At 45.5% G+C, this 17,520-nt stretch overlaps 1 protein-coding gene across 1 annotated transcript in view; it reads left to right on the top strand.

The window, feature by feature from the left end:
• The first annotated feature begins 6,219 nt into the window (after positions 1-6,219).
• Positions 6,220-17,520, top strand: part of LOC117060680 (cytochrome P450 4F22) — a 38,508-nt gene continuing 27,207 nt past the window's right edge. Inside the window, 4 exon segments of the mRNA XM_033173103.1 lie at positions 6,220-6,262; positions 6,265-6,455; positions 8,890-8,997; positions 8,999-9,035. Coding sequence (XP_033028994.1) covers positions 6,235-6,262; positions 6,265-6,455; positions 8,890-8,997; positions 8,999-9,035 — 364 coding nt within the window. The 5' untranslated portion in view covers positions 6,220-6,234.

Raw genomic sequence — 17,520 nt, 5'->3', positions numbered from 1 at the left:
GTGTTGTTCAGACCTATCAATTAAAATTGCAGAATTTCCACATTGATTGTTGCGCATATTGTTTGCGATATTGCAATATAAATGAACTGTATTCCACAGATATAAGTCATTAGGCAATCGATCAGCTTTTCAGGAGACCACACAATCCCCCCCTCCAGGCCCTAGAGGGGGGCTGCTAGACATCCATTAAGCCTTCTCTCTCACTCATAATGAAAAATTTCTGCAAACAGAAATGTTATCCCAAATTATTATCTCAAATCATTATAGAGTCAGCTGGCAAATATTTCTCACTTCTCTCGAAGAAGGGAGGGATTCTCATTATTCCATGCTGCGACACATCCACAAGCGCCATCTTGTTTCTTCTTTTATCCTTATCAAGTCCTTCAAGTCTAAGCAAAGCTGTGCAATTAAATACTTAATTCTAAATAGAAGTCCATCTGTACTTTTCTAAAAAAAAACAAATTGAGTTCCTTAATGAGGCTTGACGTAGAAAAACAATTGTAGATATTGAGAAGAAAGCAAAGAACGTACCAATCACCTCCGTAAATCCAAACACCATGTTGAGAATCTCTTTGAAGTCCGAATTTAAACACCAGGGTCTTTGCAGTTCTGCATGTTTTTTCCTCAATCTTCTTCAGTCCAGACTATGTCTGTTTATTGTCCAAATCTAATTATTTTATCAAACAGATATTCCCAGCTATGGGAGTGACTTCAGAGAGTACCAGCCATGTCACGCTCAGGGACCCAGTGCCCTGACACTTGCGTTTTGTTGCAAGTTGGCAATCTTGGGCGATCTGTGGGTCTACCAGAAAGTCCTCCCCCACCCTGGGGAGTCTGCCAGGGCCAACTACCCCCATATTGACCCTGAATTATCGTCAAGGCTGAGGTCCAATCATATGGGAGTCAGCCATTTCCCACCACCGAAAACAGGAAGCCCCAATCCAACTAAACTTTAATTGTTTACAATGGTTTTTAAGGTAAAATACATATTTTTCCCCAGTCCTTATTTAAATTTTGGTCTTCCTGATTTCTGATTCTTCCGGTCATTTTTGCCATTTTGGCATAGTCCATCAACTTAATCTGCCTCTCTTTCCTGGTAGGGATTCCGTCTTCTTTCCATCTCTGGGCTAGTAACCAGTGCTGGATTTATGTATAAGCTAAACAAACTATAGCTTAGGGCCCCACTCTCTTGGGGGGCCCAAAAAAAACTAAAGAAAAAAAGACCTGGATGTACATTTCCAAAACATAAGATAAAAAACAAATAAAAGAAAACCTACAGCAACAGTGGTTTGTGTTGTGTATGGACCTATTAGTCCATAAATTATCATATAGCATATATTCAACACAAAAAGCGACAATTTGGTTGTTGACAAGGACAGCTGGACATATGTTGTTGTTGTTCAGGTCGTTCAGATCGTGTCCGACTCTTCGTGACCCCATGGACCAGAGCACGCCAGGCACGCCTATCCTTCACTGCTTCTAGCAGTTTGGCCAAACTCATGTTAGTAGCTTCGAGAACACTGTCCAACCATCTCATCCTCTGTCATCCCCTTCTCCTTGTGCCCTCCATCTTTCCCAACATCAGGGTCTTTTCCAGGGAGTCTTCCCTTCTCATGAGGTGGCCAAAGTACTGAAGCCTCAACTTCAGGATCTGTCCTCTAGTGAGCACTCAGGGCTGATTTCTTTAAGAATGGATAGGTTTGATCTTCTTGCAGTCCATGGGACTCTCAAGAGTCTCCTCCAGCACCATAATTCAAATGCATCAATTCTTCGGCGATCAGTCTTCTTATGGTCCAGCTCTCACTTCCATACATTACTACTGGGAAAACCATAGCTTTAACTATACGGACCTTTGTCGGCAGGGTGATGTCTTTGCTTTTTAAGATGCTGTCTAGGTTTGTCATTGCTTTTCTCCCAAGAGCAGGCGTCTTCTAATTTCGTGACTGCTGTCACCATATGCAGTGATCATGGAACCCAAGAACATATAAAGGACATATAAAGGACCCCATTACCTTCAGTAGCTTAGGGCCTCATCAAACCTCAATCCGGCCCTGCTAGTAACATCCGAGCAGCAGTGGTCACATACATAAATAGTCTGTTCTGATCTGTTGGAATTTCAGCACCTAGAAAAACCAAGGTGCGCTTGTGGCACAGAAAGGAAGTTGGCTGCCTTAGTTTTCCCAACACTCTTCTAGTGGACACAGTCTGGCCACGTCTTCCTGTCAAAGGGCTAGCGCTCTAAAAACATGGACCCTGACCTAGGAAGTGCAGTGAGGAAAACCAACACACTCACTCTGGCAGAATGTATGAACTTTGGCAGACTAGAGACGGCATCGTCTTCACTTAACCTGTATACGTGCATACTTTGGGATGTGGATGGTTTGGGGGAGGGAATCAAGTAATAACGAAATGCAAAAGTACAGTCTCTGTGTTTGTTATCGCTATATGCAAAAGAACAAATGGGCACCAATCTGCCATCAGAAATGGCAACATTTCTTAAAAATAAAAAAGTGGGAGGATATCTCAGTCTCACAGGACACTGTCTTGGAATTTGCAACCTTCTCCAAAAAAAAGGGGGGGGGGGAGAATACGAAAGCGAAGGAGGGAGGGAGAGAAAGAAAGAAAGAGAATAATGGATCCAAATGGCGGGGGGGGGGGGATCATGGTCTATGAGCTATCTATGTAACACTCAAGATGCCCATATGGACCATTCACAGCAGCAGTCATGAATGCAAGCATTCTAGTGTTTCTCTTCTTGTTCACACCAGTATTTGGATTGCAGACTGTTGTCTTTAAACCTTATGGAAAGAATGTGCCTAATTGTAATGGATGGGGCTTGCCACCACAGGGGATGCGGGTGGCGCTGTGGTCTAAACCACTGAGCCTCTTGGGCTTGCAGATTGGAAGGCTGTCGGTTCGAATCCGCACAATTGGGTGAGCTCCTATTCCTCTGTCCCAGCTCCTGCTTACCTAGCAGTTCGAAAGCACACCAGTGCAAGTAGATAAATAGGTACCGCTGCGGCGGGAAGATAATGGCGTTTTTGTGCGCTCTGGCTTCGGTCACGGTGTTCTGTTGCGCCAGAAGCGGTTTAGTCATGCTGGCCCCATGACCCAGAAAGCTGTCTGTGGACAAACGCCGGCTCCCTTGGCCTGAAAGCGAGATGAGCGCCGCAACCCCATAGTCGCCTTTGACTGGACTTAACCATCCAGGGGTCCTTTACCTTTACCTTACCCACCACCACAATCACCACCCTACAAAATGCATTCAGTATAAGATGGGCGGGGTACAAATTTATTATTATCATTATTATGTCACATGAAACTTTACCTGCTAAAGATGAGTATTCTGTTTCTAGCACACAGTTGCCAAGGCTTCTAGGGTTTAGGGGAAAAACAATAACCTCTTTCTTGTGCTTGTAATTTCTACTCTCAGATAACCGTTTAGCAAAGTGTGAAGTCCAGCACTGTTTGAGCTGCAAAAGAGGGAGACATGGACCTGCTCCCTCTATCAGGCTGTCTTGTGTTCTCAGAAGGAAGGAAGGCAGAGGAGATGAGGGAAACCACTCTTTCCAAACACTGATCAAGCAGGCAATCTTTTCTGCTGCACCTTGTCCTATTTTTGCAGTCCATGCCAAGAGCAAACTAAAAGCAATTAGCAAATTAGGCTGCCCAGATTTGAGAAACTAGGCTGTGGCAACACTAGAGCATTTTTATGAGTCGCCCCAAGCAGCATTCCCTCCCATGCTCCCAGTTTATGTCTGGGGAATCAAAGGCAATCTCTACATACATGACTTGCCCGGGGCAGCGGGTGGTGGGAGCACATAATAGTAATTATTATTATTTATTATTATTTATACCCCACCCATCTGGCTGGGTTTCCCCAGCCACTCTTGGCTGCTTCCAACAGAATGTTGAAATACAATAATCTATTAAACATTAAAAGCTTCCCTAAACAGGTCTGCCTTCAGATGTCTTCTAAAAGTCTGGTAGTTGTTTTTCCTCCTTTGACATCTGGTGGGAGGGTGTTCCACAGGGCGGGTGCCACTACCGAAAAGGCCCTCTGCCTGGTTCCCTGTAACTTGGCTTCTCGTAGCGAGGGAACCAACAGAAGGCCCTCGGCGCTGTACCTCAGTGTTCGGACAGAACAATGGGGATGTTCACCCCAACATCCACTTTGGTTGTAAGCTGGGTCTTAACAGTGACGTAAGCCAGCCTGCAGAACAGAGCTCTCTGACTGGCTGCCTCCTGTGACGTCACAAATTCACCCTTCCTTCTCACGGCAGGTTTTCTGCTTTTTGAATGGTAATAAATGAGAGGCGAGCAATTGTTCAAGACAGCGGGCATATTCCTCCCCAGCTACTTTGTATTGGCAGGGGCGTAGCGAGGTGGGGGGCATGCCACCCCGGGCAGCACCCTGGGGTGGGGGTGACACTTGGGGTGGGAGGCACCGCCCCCCATGATCAGCGGTGCCGCGCTTTTTTTTTCTCCCCGCTGCCGGGCGGAGTTGCCAGGCGGCCAGCGAGGAGGAGGGGGTGCCAGGCTTGTCACAAGGTGACACCCCATCCTCGCTGGCCCGCCCCGCCCCGCCCCTTGCGCCTGTGGGCGGCTCCGCCCGGCAGTGTGGGGAGAGAAACCCTTTAAAAAACAGAAAAGCCAAGGCAAGCATTCTGTTGGAAGCCGCCCAGAGTGGCTGGGGAAACCCAGCCAATGGCGGGATATTAAAAAAAATAAAAAAAATTACTATTGCCTTGCATTTCTCCCCGCTGCAGGGGCGGCCACGAGGAGAGGAGTGTCACAAGGGTGGAAACCCCCCCCATCCTCACTGCCCCCCCCCGCAGGCGGCTCTGCCCGCAGCGGGGAGAGAAGCCCTTTTAAAAAAGAAAAGGCAAGGCAAGAAGGCTGCTCGCCTTGCTTTGCTTTTTAAAAAATGGCTTCTTTTTCTGCTGCCGGGGCTGGAGCTGCAGTGACGTTTGCGTCGTGATGTCACAATGTGACATCACGATGCCCCGCCCCCAGGGGTGCCTCCAGTTGCCGCCCCGGGTACCAAGGAACCTTCCTACGCCCCTGTGTATTGGTGTTTGTTTTGGGTCCAAATTGGTTATCTTTCGTCCAGGTCCAAATTGGTTATCCTTCTCCCAGGCTCTGGAGCAGACTTGAGTTTGAGTAGAGAAGCAGCAGAGGGTATTATTGTTGTTGTTATTATTATTATTATTATTATTATTATTATTATTATTATTATTATTAATTGAATTGATATACCTCCCTATACCCGGGGGGTCTCAGGGCGGTTCACAGAATAAAATCAAGATAAAAAAACACCACAAAAATACCTAATAAAAAATACAAACACACCCAATAGCCCCCGCTAACACGTTTTAAAAGAGCATAGGATGTAAATCGGATCAACCAAAGGCCTAGCTAAAATGAACGTTTTGCCTGGCGCCTAAAGGTGTATAGTGAAGGCACCAGGCAAGCCTCCGTGGGGAGAGCATTCCACAGATGGGGAGCCACTGCAGAGAAGGCCCGTTCTGTGTGTTGCCACCCTCTGCACCTCTCGAGGGAGGAGGCACATGAAGGTGGGCCTCAGGAGATGATCTGAGGGTCTGGGTAGGTTCATATGGAAAGAGGCGGTCCTTGAGGTATTGCAGTCCTGAGCAGCTTCACCATATCCCATTGTGGTATTTTTGCACTCAAAATTGCCCCCAGGTATTTCCCCCCCTCTCAGAAGAAAGATATAAGCACTTTTATCTTTCCCATGGAAGTGAATTGGAGTGAGGCAAAAAAAAAAAAAAAAAAAAAAAAACGTGGAAGGGAAAGTAGCCCTGCTCCAGCCGGTCTCCTGGCCCTGATCACAACCGCCAAGACAACTTAAGTAAATGAATAAAAATGTTCCAGGGAGACTGGAGGGTGGATACACATTACTAATTGGAATTTCATTCTGCCCACCGTTTGGGGAGTTTCAGGGTTGCCAGCACCGTGAGGGAAACTGGAAAGTGAGTCCGTCTGAAGGTGGAATTTTCTTGTTTTTCGGCCCATTGCCAAAGGGCGCCTGCTCCAGTTTCAATGTGCACTGGTCTGGCAGGGGGAAGTGGGTTCGGGGGGGGGGGAGCCAATGTGAAGGGAGAGAGTCCAATGTGACCTATCCTGTGGGTGGCGGAGGCTTGCTTAAATTCTTGCTCTCAGCCTCCCTCTCCCACTGAGCACACTGTGTCCCTCCTGCCTCCCTCTTCCAGAATGTTGCCCTTCACCGACTGGATCCTGGAGAGCTGGCGCTCGAGAAGACCTTGTTCCGGACCATGGCCGTCTCCAGCCTCTGGCTTTTGCTGCTGGCTTTGCTCTTCCGTTCGCTTACGAACGCGTTTGGAATTTGCCACCGCTTTTACGTTAACTGCCGGAGATTGCGTTGCTTCCCAGAGCCCCCGCGTCGTAACTGGCTCCTAGGGCACCTCAACCTGGTAAGTGTGGCCTCTGGAGCTGCGGCTGGGCTTGGTCAAGGAGGGAGGTCTCCAGCTTTGCTGAGGGGAGGGGAAAGGAGGGGCTTGCGGTGGGTGAGGGATGAAGACCACCATACCTGGGTACCAATGGCTCGGAAGTCTTGCCTAAATTCAGAACTGCAGGGCGGGCTGGTTGTGACATTCTAAGAATGTCTTTCAGTCTGAACACATCCATCCATCCATCCACTCATTTGTGTTATAAACGGGAAGCAGAAATGAGGAGATAGCCAGCCTAAACGGCATATGTACGGTATTCAGATTGGAACGCACTCTAGCTGGAATGTGAGGAGGGGAGAAACATTTGTTTCAGAAAATAGATCTTGCTTGCCACAAACCCGCTTGGGAGAGTGGGATGCAGGGGCAGATTGAATGGGTCCTTTGTTCCCACAAACAACTTCCACTCCCAGCTTGCTCAAATGTTCCCCGCATCCCCACCACGGTCACCTCTTCCTCTTTCTCGCGTTTTCTCCTTGCAGGTCATTTGAACCCAGCTCTGCTCTGCCACAGTTTGGCTCGTCCTCTCAGCGGCTTTCCTCCCAGCCACAGAAATGGCAGAGCCGTGTAGAAGTCAGGCAGAGGTTTCTGCTCCCAGCAACTCCCTTGAAAATCCAATAGCAGCAAGACCCGGTCACCTTAATTTGGGGGGGCGGGGAGAATTTAAAGGCTCCAAAAATGTGCGCTCAGCCCCCTGCCCAGCGGGCTTCTTGCTCTTCTTTCCCCAAACCTTGGCAGCGCTTCCTCTGTTTTCTCCCTCTCTGTTTCTCCCTCCCGCCGCCCCCTCGCGCTCGGTACTGTTTCAAGGCACATTGTGAGCCCTGGGCCTGGTACAAGTCTCTCAGGAGCCAGCTTCTTGGCAGGAGCTGCTGCTGAGGTCTTTGCTGAGCTGTTAATGAGCAGGCCGGGCTTCCCTGGAGCATAGTTGCCAAGATGAGACTGGGCATGAACCCAGAGATGACTCTGGGGTAGAGCAGCACCCATGGCAAGGACATGCCAAGAAGGCTAGCTTGGGGTTTATTCACACTTTCCAGCCACAATCTGCACTTGAAAGCTCCATGCCCAAGTGCTCTCGCTCTTTGTTTAACTCCGGAGTTTCCCTGCAAAAAAAACCAAACACTATTTACCACTGAATCGGAGCTGATGGCAACCTGTGGATAACCTCCTTTTGCCGTGCTTCTACTTTAAAGAGAGGGTTTTTGAAAGCTGTGGGGCGAAAAAAAGAGCACTCGGACACTGAGTGCGGAGAAGCCCTCATTTGCTTGCATTCGTTCCTGGCTGTTGGCATGGGTATCTCTCTCAAATTATCCCACAGAGGTTAATAGACTCGGGGCCCTTTGCCCCCCCATCAACCCCTATTCACTCATCAACCTCATTCCCAGGGGCGGAGGAAGGGGGGTAGTTGGGGTGGTCCACCCCGTGTGTCACCACTGAGGGGGGTGGCGAAATGGCGGGCGGCACTCACCGCGCGACCTGCAGTGTGCCCAAGCCACGCATCTCTCCTGGGAGTGACGCAGTGGCTTGGGCACCCCGCAGGCTCCACGGTGCCCCAAACAGTCCACCCGTCGCCTCCCCCTCATTATAAGGCAGCTGAGGGGAGGAGGGCAGAGGCCCCCGCGGCTCAGAGGCCCCGCGGAGCATCCTGCCGCAGCTGGCCCCCGCCTCTGGGCGCACGCCACCCTAGGTGCCCAATCGGCTTGCTCCACCACTGCTCATATCCCCCATCCTCTCCAGGGCTTAGGGATGGGTGGCAACACTGCTTTTCTCTGAGGGTAATCAAGGGTACACAGTGCCAGTGCCATTTTATCTAGAAGAAAAGCGCTGGGTGGCAGTAAATGCCTCTTTAACCAATGCTCTTGTCTCTGTAGCATCTCTAGTGAATCTGAAGCACCACTCTGGAATTCTGAGAAAGCTGCTGCCTTGGGACTCATTGCTGCCTACCAGCTGCTGTATGTATAGTCACCCACACAGCCAGTGGGAACATGTCCCACTGAGAAGAACAGGGCTTTGCCAGACCTTGAGATGCCTGCTCATGGCAGGCAGCCAGAGCCCAAGCGCTAAGCCCACAGCAAGCTCCTTTTATGAAGCGCCACTTCTTCCTCTTATTCTTGTTGCAAACCCTGGCCAGCATCCAACCCTCCCTTTGCCTCGTTCCCCTGCAGTCCTGCCACTTGCACAGTGATGCCGTTAGATGTGGCTGGACCTTGGACTTCAATGGCCCCACGTGGTCCCTCTCTCTACTTCACTTATTCCAGATGTGGTCAGCCTTCCCGCTGCCTTTGGTTGCCCTCTTCCTCATTCTGCTGGCCGGTGGGCTTGGACTTAGCCTCTCCAGAATCCTGTCCCAATGGCACCGCGGTCTCTGCTTGTGCCCACACCTCACTGCCTCTGTTGCTTCCAGGTTATGCCCTGTGAGGAGGGTTTGGCCAAAGTCTCCGAGCTGGTAGCCACCTACTCCCGGGGAATTTTGACGTGGATGGGGCCCTTCATACCGTTCATTTCCTTGGTTCAATCCTGATTATATCAAGCCAGTTGCAACAGCTTCAGGTACTGGGTGGTGGATTGTGGCAAGACTCTGAGTCTATCGCAGGCCCAAGAGGCCATAAGCATTGAGTAGCGGCCATCTTCCCCAGGCATGAATGGTGTTTCCATAGAGAAAGGTGGACCTTGGCCAAAAACATGGTCTCATGCTGGTGTGAAGTTGGGTTTCCCCTCCCACCTCAGGCCAGAGTTTCGACACTGGCACTGAACTGACTGGGGGGGGGGGGAGTGAAGGAAACAGCGTTGAGATGAGAGGTGCTCCCCCCTCACTGAGAAGTCAGCAATAACTTGTAACCATGATACAATTGTGACTGAAACCAGCATGCCCATGTGCTGAGATCTGCTGAGGCTCTTCTCTAAAATAAGAAATAATAGAAATACTTTATTGTCACTGTACCACGTTTACAGTGAGATTAAACGAGCCCCCCCCCCCAATCTCTCAGTCCTTGTTACACTCTATGTGCTGTTGTACGACCGCCAACCCCAAACCACAGCTGCAATGTTGCTGTCTTCCATTCAGCAGCCTCATGGCCCATGGGTAGAAACTGTTCTTTAACCTGTTGGTCCAGCTTTATCATGCTTCTATATCTCCTGCCCGAAGCAGGGGATTAAAAAGGTGCTGGCCAGCGCCCTTCCCAATTGGAAGTGCTCCGAATAACAACAAAACAGAAGACTTTGTTTTATTCATTTAATAATGAATTAGCACGTGTCTTGCTTAAAGAAGTGCAGCCAGCGCCTACATTCGACTCTTGTTTTGTATCTAGACTAGGGCGTTTCGCTTTCTTGGACATTTCATTTGTGACATTTTAGAGTGGCCGCCTTGTATTATCCTTAACGCGGCAATTTTATTGTGTTTGTAGGGGTTTCATTACCGCCCAGGAATCTGTTGAGGAAGGGTCGAGCGGCCCTTCACACACACACACCCCAAAAAAGGACAGAAAATTGCATATAAAATTTACTGATTTCCATATATAGATGCAAAGTTGTTAATGATTGATTTAATGCAGGACATCTCGCCGTCTTGTCGAAGGCTATACTGGGTGAACTGGGTGTGCCCTTTCAGTCTGCTGTCCAGTACTAACTATTGATAGACACTTCAGCTCCTTCCTCCTTAGGATTGATTATCCTTAAACCAGACTTAAAATGAGTAACATGACCACCTTAAGGAAAGCGCAGGATGCAATGTTTTAAATGAAGAAACAAGCAAAAATAAATGTAACACTGCAAGTGTTTTTTTTTTTTTTCATTTTCTGATGGGGATTTTCAGGATGGTTTTATTACTATGAATAGGGTGTGTGTTAGTGATTCTATCTAGCTGCAAGAGGAATAATTATTATAGTAATTTATGAAATTTCTGTGCCGCCCTTCGTTCAAGGATCACAGGGTGGTTGACAGTAGCCTACAGTGGTACCTCAGGTTACAAACACTTTGGGTTACAAACGCTTTGGGTTACAAACTCCACTAACTCGGAAGTAGTACCTTGGGTTATGAACTTTGCCTCAGGATGAGAACGGAAATCGCACAGTGACGGCCTGGCGGCAGCGGGAAACCCCATTAGCGAAAGCGCGCCTCAGGTTAAGAATGGTTTCAGGTTAAGAACGGACCTCCGGAACAAATTGTTTGTAACCTGAGGTACCTGTATAACAGAAAAACACAGAAATACACAACAGCATAGCAAACAATGACAAGAACATATACACACTCACACCATAGTTTAAAGGCCATAATGTTAGGGCGCCAACAAGTTGGCGTGCTGTAGCGCAGCAGTCAGTCAGATAAGCCAAGGTCGAACAGTCCGGGTCAGAAGCCAGCCGAAGTCAGGTATCAGTATGGGGTCAGGAGAAGCCGAAGTCAGAACAGTCCAAGTCAGGAACCAGCCAAGTCAGTCAGGGAAAAGCCAGGAACCAGGAACAAGCCGAGGGTCAGGAACAAGCCGAGGGTCAGGAGCAAGCCAGGAGTCAGGAACAAGCCGAGGGTCAGGAACAAGCCAGGAGTCAGGAACAGAACGAGCAAGAGCAACCACGCCCTCAGCATGTCAGTTGCAGGTGCTAGTGAAGGGAGCATTCAGCCTTTGTTAAGTAGCTGGCCTGCAACCACGTCTCTTACGAGTTGCAGCTGCCTCTAATTGTTCCCTGCGTCTCTCAGCTCTACGCTCTACAGCTGAGAAGGGAGGAGGGGAAGGGCTGTTTCTCTCCTCACAAGGGCCTGATTCTGGCTCGACTTCCTCCTCCTCCTGTTCTGGTCTTTCCCCCTCTCCATCTGACTCTTCCTCTTCCGAGGAGTGCTGCCACCAGTCTTCTCCAGGTATGAACTCCTCCATTTCCCCAGGTTTTCCGTGGGTGCAGCCTCACCAGGGGAGGCTTGCCACCACTCCCCTCATCTGGCTCAACCCTGACACATAAGTTTTTTTAACCAAAGGCCTGGGAGAAGAGGAACATTTTCGCCTAGTGCCTAAAGATATGCAATGAAGGTTCTAGGTGAGTCTCCCTGGGGAGAGCATTCCTCAAGTGAGGAGCCACTGCAGAAAAGGCCCGATCTTGTGTTATCACCCTCTGGACCTATTGGCAGGTGGCCCACAAAGAAGGGCCTCAGAGGATGATCGCAATGTCTTGGTGGGTTCATATGGGGAATGGCGGTCCTTGAGGTATTGGCGGTCCTCTGAATTTAGGTCCCTTCCGCTTCCAAATAGTCTTTAATTCTTAATTTAGCTTTTTACTCACAATTGTCCAACTCCTCTTTTTGGTCTGGAGAAATTGTTTTTTTTTTTTATAAGATTTTATTATTTCTATTAAGACAAAAGAAAAACATAACATAAACACCAACATTAACATACAAAACATAATACATAACACAATCAAACAATTACAATAAAAAGAAAGCATATACAAACCTTTTAACTAACACTTATCCTCTTACTTTTCTTGGTACTATCTTCTTTGTTTTGGGACTTCCCCCATTCCCTCCACTGTCTTCAAAATCATATATAACTTCTGGGTAGCTTTGTATCTTGTTCTATTAACATTTGCCCAATTTTTAATGCGCTTAACTTTACTTAATCGTATACCTAATCGCATATAAATCATAACTTAAATACCATATCTTAACTTATTTTCTAACAAATAGATCTTTCACACAAAAAATATCTTCCTAGCAATTTTATCTAACATAAACCTACTAAAGCCAATCTTCTATTTAATTCTGCTCAAATATTCAATTTAACTGATTTAACTAAATAGTCTTTAAATTTCTTCCAATCCTGTGACACCTTCTCCTCCCTCTGGTCCCGGATTCCGGCTGTCAGTTTTGCGAGTTCCATATACTCCATCATCTTCATCTGCCATTCTTCCACCGTTGGTATCTCTTCACCTTTCCATGTTCTTGCCAATAAAATTCTAGCTGCTGTAGTGGCATACATAAAAAACACTCTATCCTGACTGGGTATCTCTTCGTTGGTTATGCTCAGAAGAAATGCCTCTGGTTTCTTACAAAAGGTAACCTTCATTACCTTCTTAAGCTCGTTATAAATCTTATCCCAGAAAGCATTTACCGCTGGGCACAACCACCACATATGAAAAAAGGTACCTTTCGCATGTTTACATTTCCAACATACATCTGACATTTTGGTGTTCATCTTAGCTATCTTAACTGGTGTCAAATACCATCTATAAACCATTTTCATTATGTTTTCTCTTAAACCATTACAAGCAGTAAATTTGATACCTTTCTGCCACAATCTCTCCCAGTCCTCCATCATAATATTATGTCCTACATCTTTCGCCCAATCTATCATTGACGATTTAACCAATTCATCTTTCGTATGCCACTCTAGCAAAAGATTATACATTTTGGAAAGATTCTTAAAGTTCGATTCTATCAGTTCTGTTTCCAGTTTGATTTTTCTACTTGAAAACCAACTTTTTTGTCCATTTTGAATGTTTCGTATACCTGATAATAGTGCAGCCAGTCGGGGACCTGACTTTTCACCTGATCGTAGCTTTTTAGCTTAAAAGAGTCCCCTTCCTGCTGCAATATGTCCATATATCTTAACCAATTTGCAGACATGTTCGGTCTCTTATAGGCTTTGGCCTCCACTGGAGAAATCCATCTAGGAGTCTTTCTCTCTAGCAAGTCTTTATATCTAATCCAGACCTGATACAGGGATTTTCTAACTATATGAGACTTAAAAGTTCTGTGGATCTTAACCTTGTCATACCAAAGGTATGCATGCCACCCAAACATATTGTCATGTCCTTCCAAGTCCAACACATCAACGTTCTCTAGTTTAAACCAATCCTTTAACCAGCAAAAGGCCGCTGCTTCAAAGTAGAGTCTTAAGTCCGGCAGGGCAAAGCCTCCTCTCTCTTTAGAGTCTGTTAGAATCTTAAACTTTATTCTTGGCTTTTTGCCCTGCCATATAAACTTTGATAAGTCCTTTTGCCATTTCTTAAAGCAGTCCAGTCTATCCAAAATTGGTATGGCTTGGAATAAAAACAGCATCCTTGGTAGGACATTCATTTTTATCACAGCTATTCTTCCCATCAACGACAATTTCAATCTTGTCCATGTCTCCATATCTTTCTTTATTTCCATCCACAGTTTTTCGTAATTGTCCTTGTACAGGTTCAAATTCTTGGTTGTGAGATTGATACCTAGATATTTTACTGTTTTAGCAAAATTGAGGCCAGTGCCTTCCTGTATTCTTTGAATTTGTTCTGCACTCAAATTTTTCCCTAAAACTTTGGTTTTCTGCTTATTTAATTTGAAACCAGCTACCAGTCCAAATTGTTCAATTATTTCCAAGGCTCTGGGGACACTGCTTTCCGGTTCCTGCAGGGATAACATCAGATCGTCTGCAAAGGCGCGTAGTTTGTATTCTTTCTCTCCCACTCGAATTCCTTTTATCTGTTTATCCTTTCGTATCATATTTAGGAGGACTTCCAGGACCGTAATAAAAAGTAAAGGGGAGAGAGGGCACCCTTGTCTTGTTCCCTTCTCAACTTCAAACTCCTCCGATATCACACTGTTTACTATTACTTTTGCTCTTTGTTCTGTGTAAATGGCCTTAATGCCATTCAAGAATTTTTCACCAACTCCCATCTTTTCCAAGTTCTTTTTCATAAATGTCCAAGATACTTTATCGAATGCTTTCTCTGCATCAACAAATAGTAGTGCCGCATCTTGTTTATGTCTCTCTCCAGTTTTTCTAAATATCCACAATAATTCTCGTATTATTACTAATTTGTCTTCCTGGCAAGAAACCTGCTTGGTCTCTAGGTATATAGTCTTTCAACACTCTTTTCAACCTTGTAGCCAAAACGTTTGCGAAAATTTATAGTCCACGTTCAAAAGGGATATTGGACGATAGTTTTCATTTGAGTCTTATCAGTATCTGGTTTTGAAATCAGTGTGATAAAGGCTTCTTTCCACGTCTCTGGTGCCCTATCTCCTTCTAGTATTTTGTTGCAAATTTCTCTTAACGGCTGCGATAGCCAATCCTTCAAATGTCTTATAATATTTTGCTGTTAATCCATCCGTGATCCTGGAGCCTTCCCTAATTGCATGTTGTTTATTGCATCTTCAATCTCCTGTGTCGATATTGGGTGGTTGAGGGTAACTAATTTTTCCTCTGGGACCTTTTGCAATCCGTTCTTTTCCAGAAATCGGTCTATTTCTGCTTCATCTATCTTCTCCTCCTTGTACAGTTGCTTATAGAATCTTTGAAAACACCATCTGATTTCCTCCGGTTTCTCCACATTTTTTCCATTACTACCAAATTATTGATGACATTTGCCTTTTGTCTTTTCTTTAATTGCCAGGCTAGTAGTTTTCCACACTTATTAGCAGATTCGAATGTTCTTTGTTTCATCATTTTCACTTTCCATTCTATATCCTGATTCATTATGTTGGCATATTGGGATTGCAAGTATTTGATTTCTTTTTGGATTTTAACACATCTGGGATGTCCTCTTAATTCTTTTTCTTTTTCTTTGATTAATTTCAACAATCTCTCCATTTCTGCATTTTGTTGTTTCTTCTTCTTTTGCTTTTTCACTAATAAGGAATCCTCTCATTACCGCTTTACTTGCATCCCAGGCAGTTCTTTTCTCCACTTCGGAATTCCAATTTATCTGAAAATATTCTTTCATCTTTTTCACCGCTCTTTCTACTAGCTTGGTGTCTCTCATCAACGCATCATCCATTCTCCATCTAAAGAATCCTTGGAAACCATTTTTAAATTTACCTGTACCGGATTGTGGTCTGAAAGCGTTTTAGGACCAATTTCTGCCTTTTGTATTTTTGGGAGCCAATTCGTTCGAAATCCAGATATAATCTATCCTCGACCATGACTGCTGAGGTTCACTGAAGTAAGTTGCCTCTGTATCTGTGGGATTTTTTAATCTCCAAGAGTCCACCAAATTCAAATTATCCACCATTTCAAAAAAGGTCTTTGGGAGTTTCCCATCATTCGTTAATTTAGTTCTTTGAGATCTGTCCATTAATGTGGAAACTGCACCATTAAAATCTCCAAGGCAAACTAATTTGTAATCCAAATAGTCCAACAGCAGATCATGTATTTTCTTGTAAAAAATTGACTTTCCATCATTTGGTGCATAAAGTCCCAGAATCAAAATTTTTTCGCCTTGTACCTTTATTTCAATTGCGATGTATCTCCCTTCTTCATCTTTAAAAAGCTGTCTTGGGCTATATTTCTCCTTTGCGTATATCACTACTCCTCTCTTCTTGACCTTATCCGATGATATAAACTCTTGGCCTAATTTTTTGTTCTGTAATAATCTTCTATGACGTCGGGTTATGTGGGTTTCCTGTAAGCAAATTATGTCCAAATTCTTCTTTTCTATGCTGTAAAACACTCTGCGTCTCTTTGGTCTCTGATTCAATCCCCGGACATTCCATGTCATTAGCTTGAGCGCCATTTTCCTTTCTTTATTCTTCTCCTCCAGTTGCTTCTCCTTTCTTATCTTTCTCTGGATCCTGGCTTGGTCCTGGTAAACTTGGTAGTCCCGGCGGTGGTGGAAATTCCGCTGGGAACCTGTAGAGTTGTGCTGGGTCGAGTGGTGTGCCTTTAAATTGTTCCTGATGCTTGTCCAAAAACTTTTGCTTCTCCGCCAAGGACCTTATTCTTATCTTTTTTCCTTCGAACGTAAATGCCAGGCCTTCTGGAAATTCCCAACTGAAGGGGATTTTTCTTTTTCTAAGCTCGGTCACCAAGTCGTTGTAAGGAACTCTTTTGTCCAGGAAAAATCTGGGGATGTCCTTATAAAAAATTACTTTATTCTGCTCTACCACCAGGTTGTTTCTATAATGCAAGTCCAGAAAAAAGTCCCTATCGTGTCGATCGTGTAACACAATCAAACAGTCACTGACTGTTTTGTTGCTTTTCTTTCCTCTGGAACCTCTTGGACCAAATCTGAAGGCCTTCACTATGCGCGCTGAGACGTTAACTTCTTCTAGCTCCCAATATACTGAAAATTGCTTCACATATAAGCTTTTAGGTCTTCCCCTTCCAATTCTGGAAGACCCCTTAGACGGATGTTACCCTCTCTCTGATGTAGTTGCAGAAAAGCGAGAGACTCTTCAACAGTTCTCTGACGTGTTCCAATATTCTCTATCTGCTCCAAATCTAAATTGTCCAATTTTTCCTCCACCTTTTTTATTTTTTCTTTGACCACTTTGATTTCCTCAGAGTCCTTTTTCAGGGTGGTCACCTCCTGCCCAATTCTATTAATTTCTTCTCTATTCTTCCTTACGTTCTCCTCAATTTGCCCAATTGATTTTTCCAGGGTCTGCGTAGAATTTTTAATATCAGCTTTTATATCAGCTTGTAATTTTTCTATTGCAGAGTTCACTGCTGAATTTCCTGATGAAACTTGATCTTGTGTTTGCTTCAACCCTTCAGTGACGCTTTTCAATCCTGCTGCAATTTCTGCCACGCTAACAACCAATTTCTCCATTTGTTCCTGTAGAGTTAGGGAAACAGAGCCTCTTTTTTGTGCAGAGCTAGAGCCAGCTGTTTTTGATCTAGTGTCCATCTCCTGTGGGCTCTGCAATTGTAATCTCAAGGTCACTCCAGTTGCTGTGGTAACAATCTCAGACATTCACAGCAGAAGGCCAACAGTCCCAAAAGTAAACACCAGGTGGCCAGCAGCTCAGTTCTGAGAACAAAGAGCCTGCTGAGCCAGGAGCCCACACCAGTCCCAAAAATCCAGCTTTTAGGCAAAGAGTTTAAATTTTTCAAAATATAAGTTCCTTAGAGCCAAGAAGGGTTTATTTTCATGTAGCCCAAGTCAGTAACAGTTTCTAACTTGCAGTGTTACCACCAAAGTCCATAAAGTAGCTTGTATCTGGTTACAAAGAAGTCAAAATGTCTCCACTGGTAAACAGTCACTGAAACACCAACAAAGAAAAAATGGCAACAATATATCACAGCCCGCTACTGACCCGGAATCCTAATCCAGAGGGTGAGGGGCAT

The sequence above is a fragment of the Lacerta agilis genome, chromosome 16 (assembly GCF_009819535.1).
Source record: "Lacerta agilis isolate rLacAgi1 chromosome 16, rLacAgi1.pri, whole genome shotgun sequence".
Classification (NCBI taxonomy): Eukaryota; Metazoa; Chordata; class Lepidosauria; order Squamata; family Lacertidae; genus Lacerta; species Lacerta agilis.
Note: the sequence above shows the minus strand (reverse complement) of the source record. Positions and strands in the feature narration are given on the sequence as shown.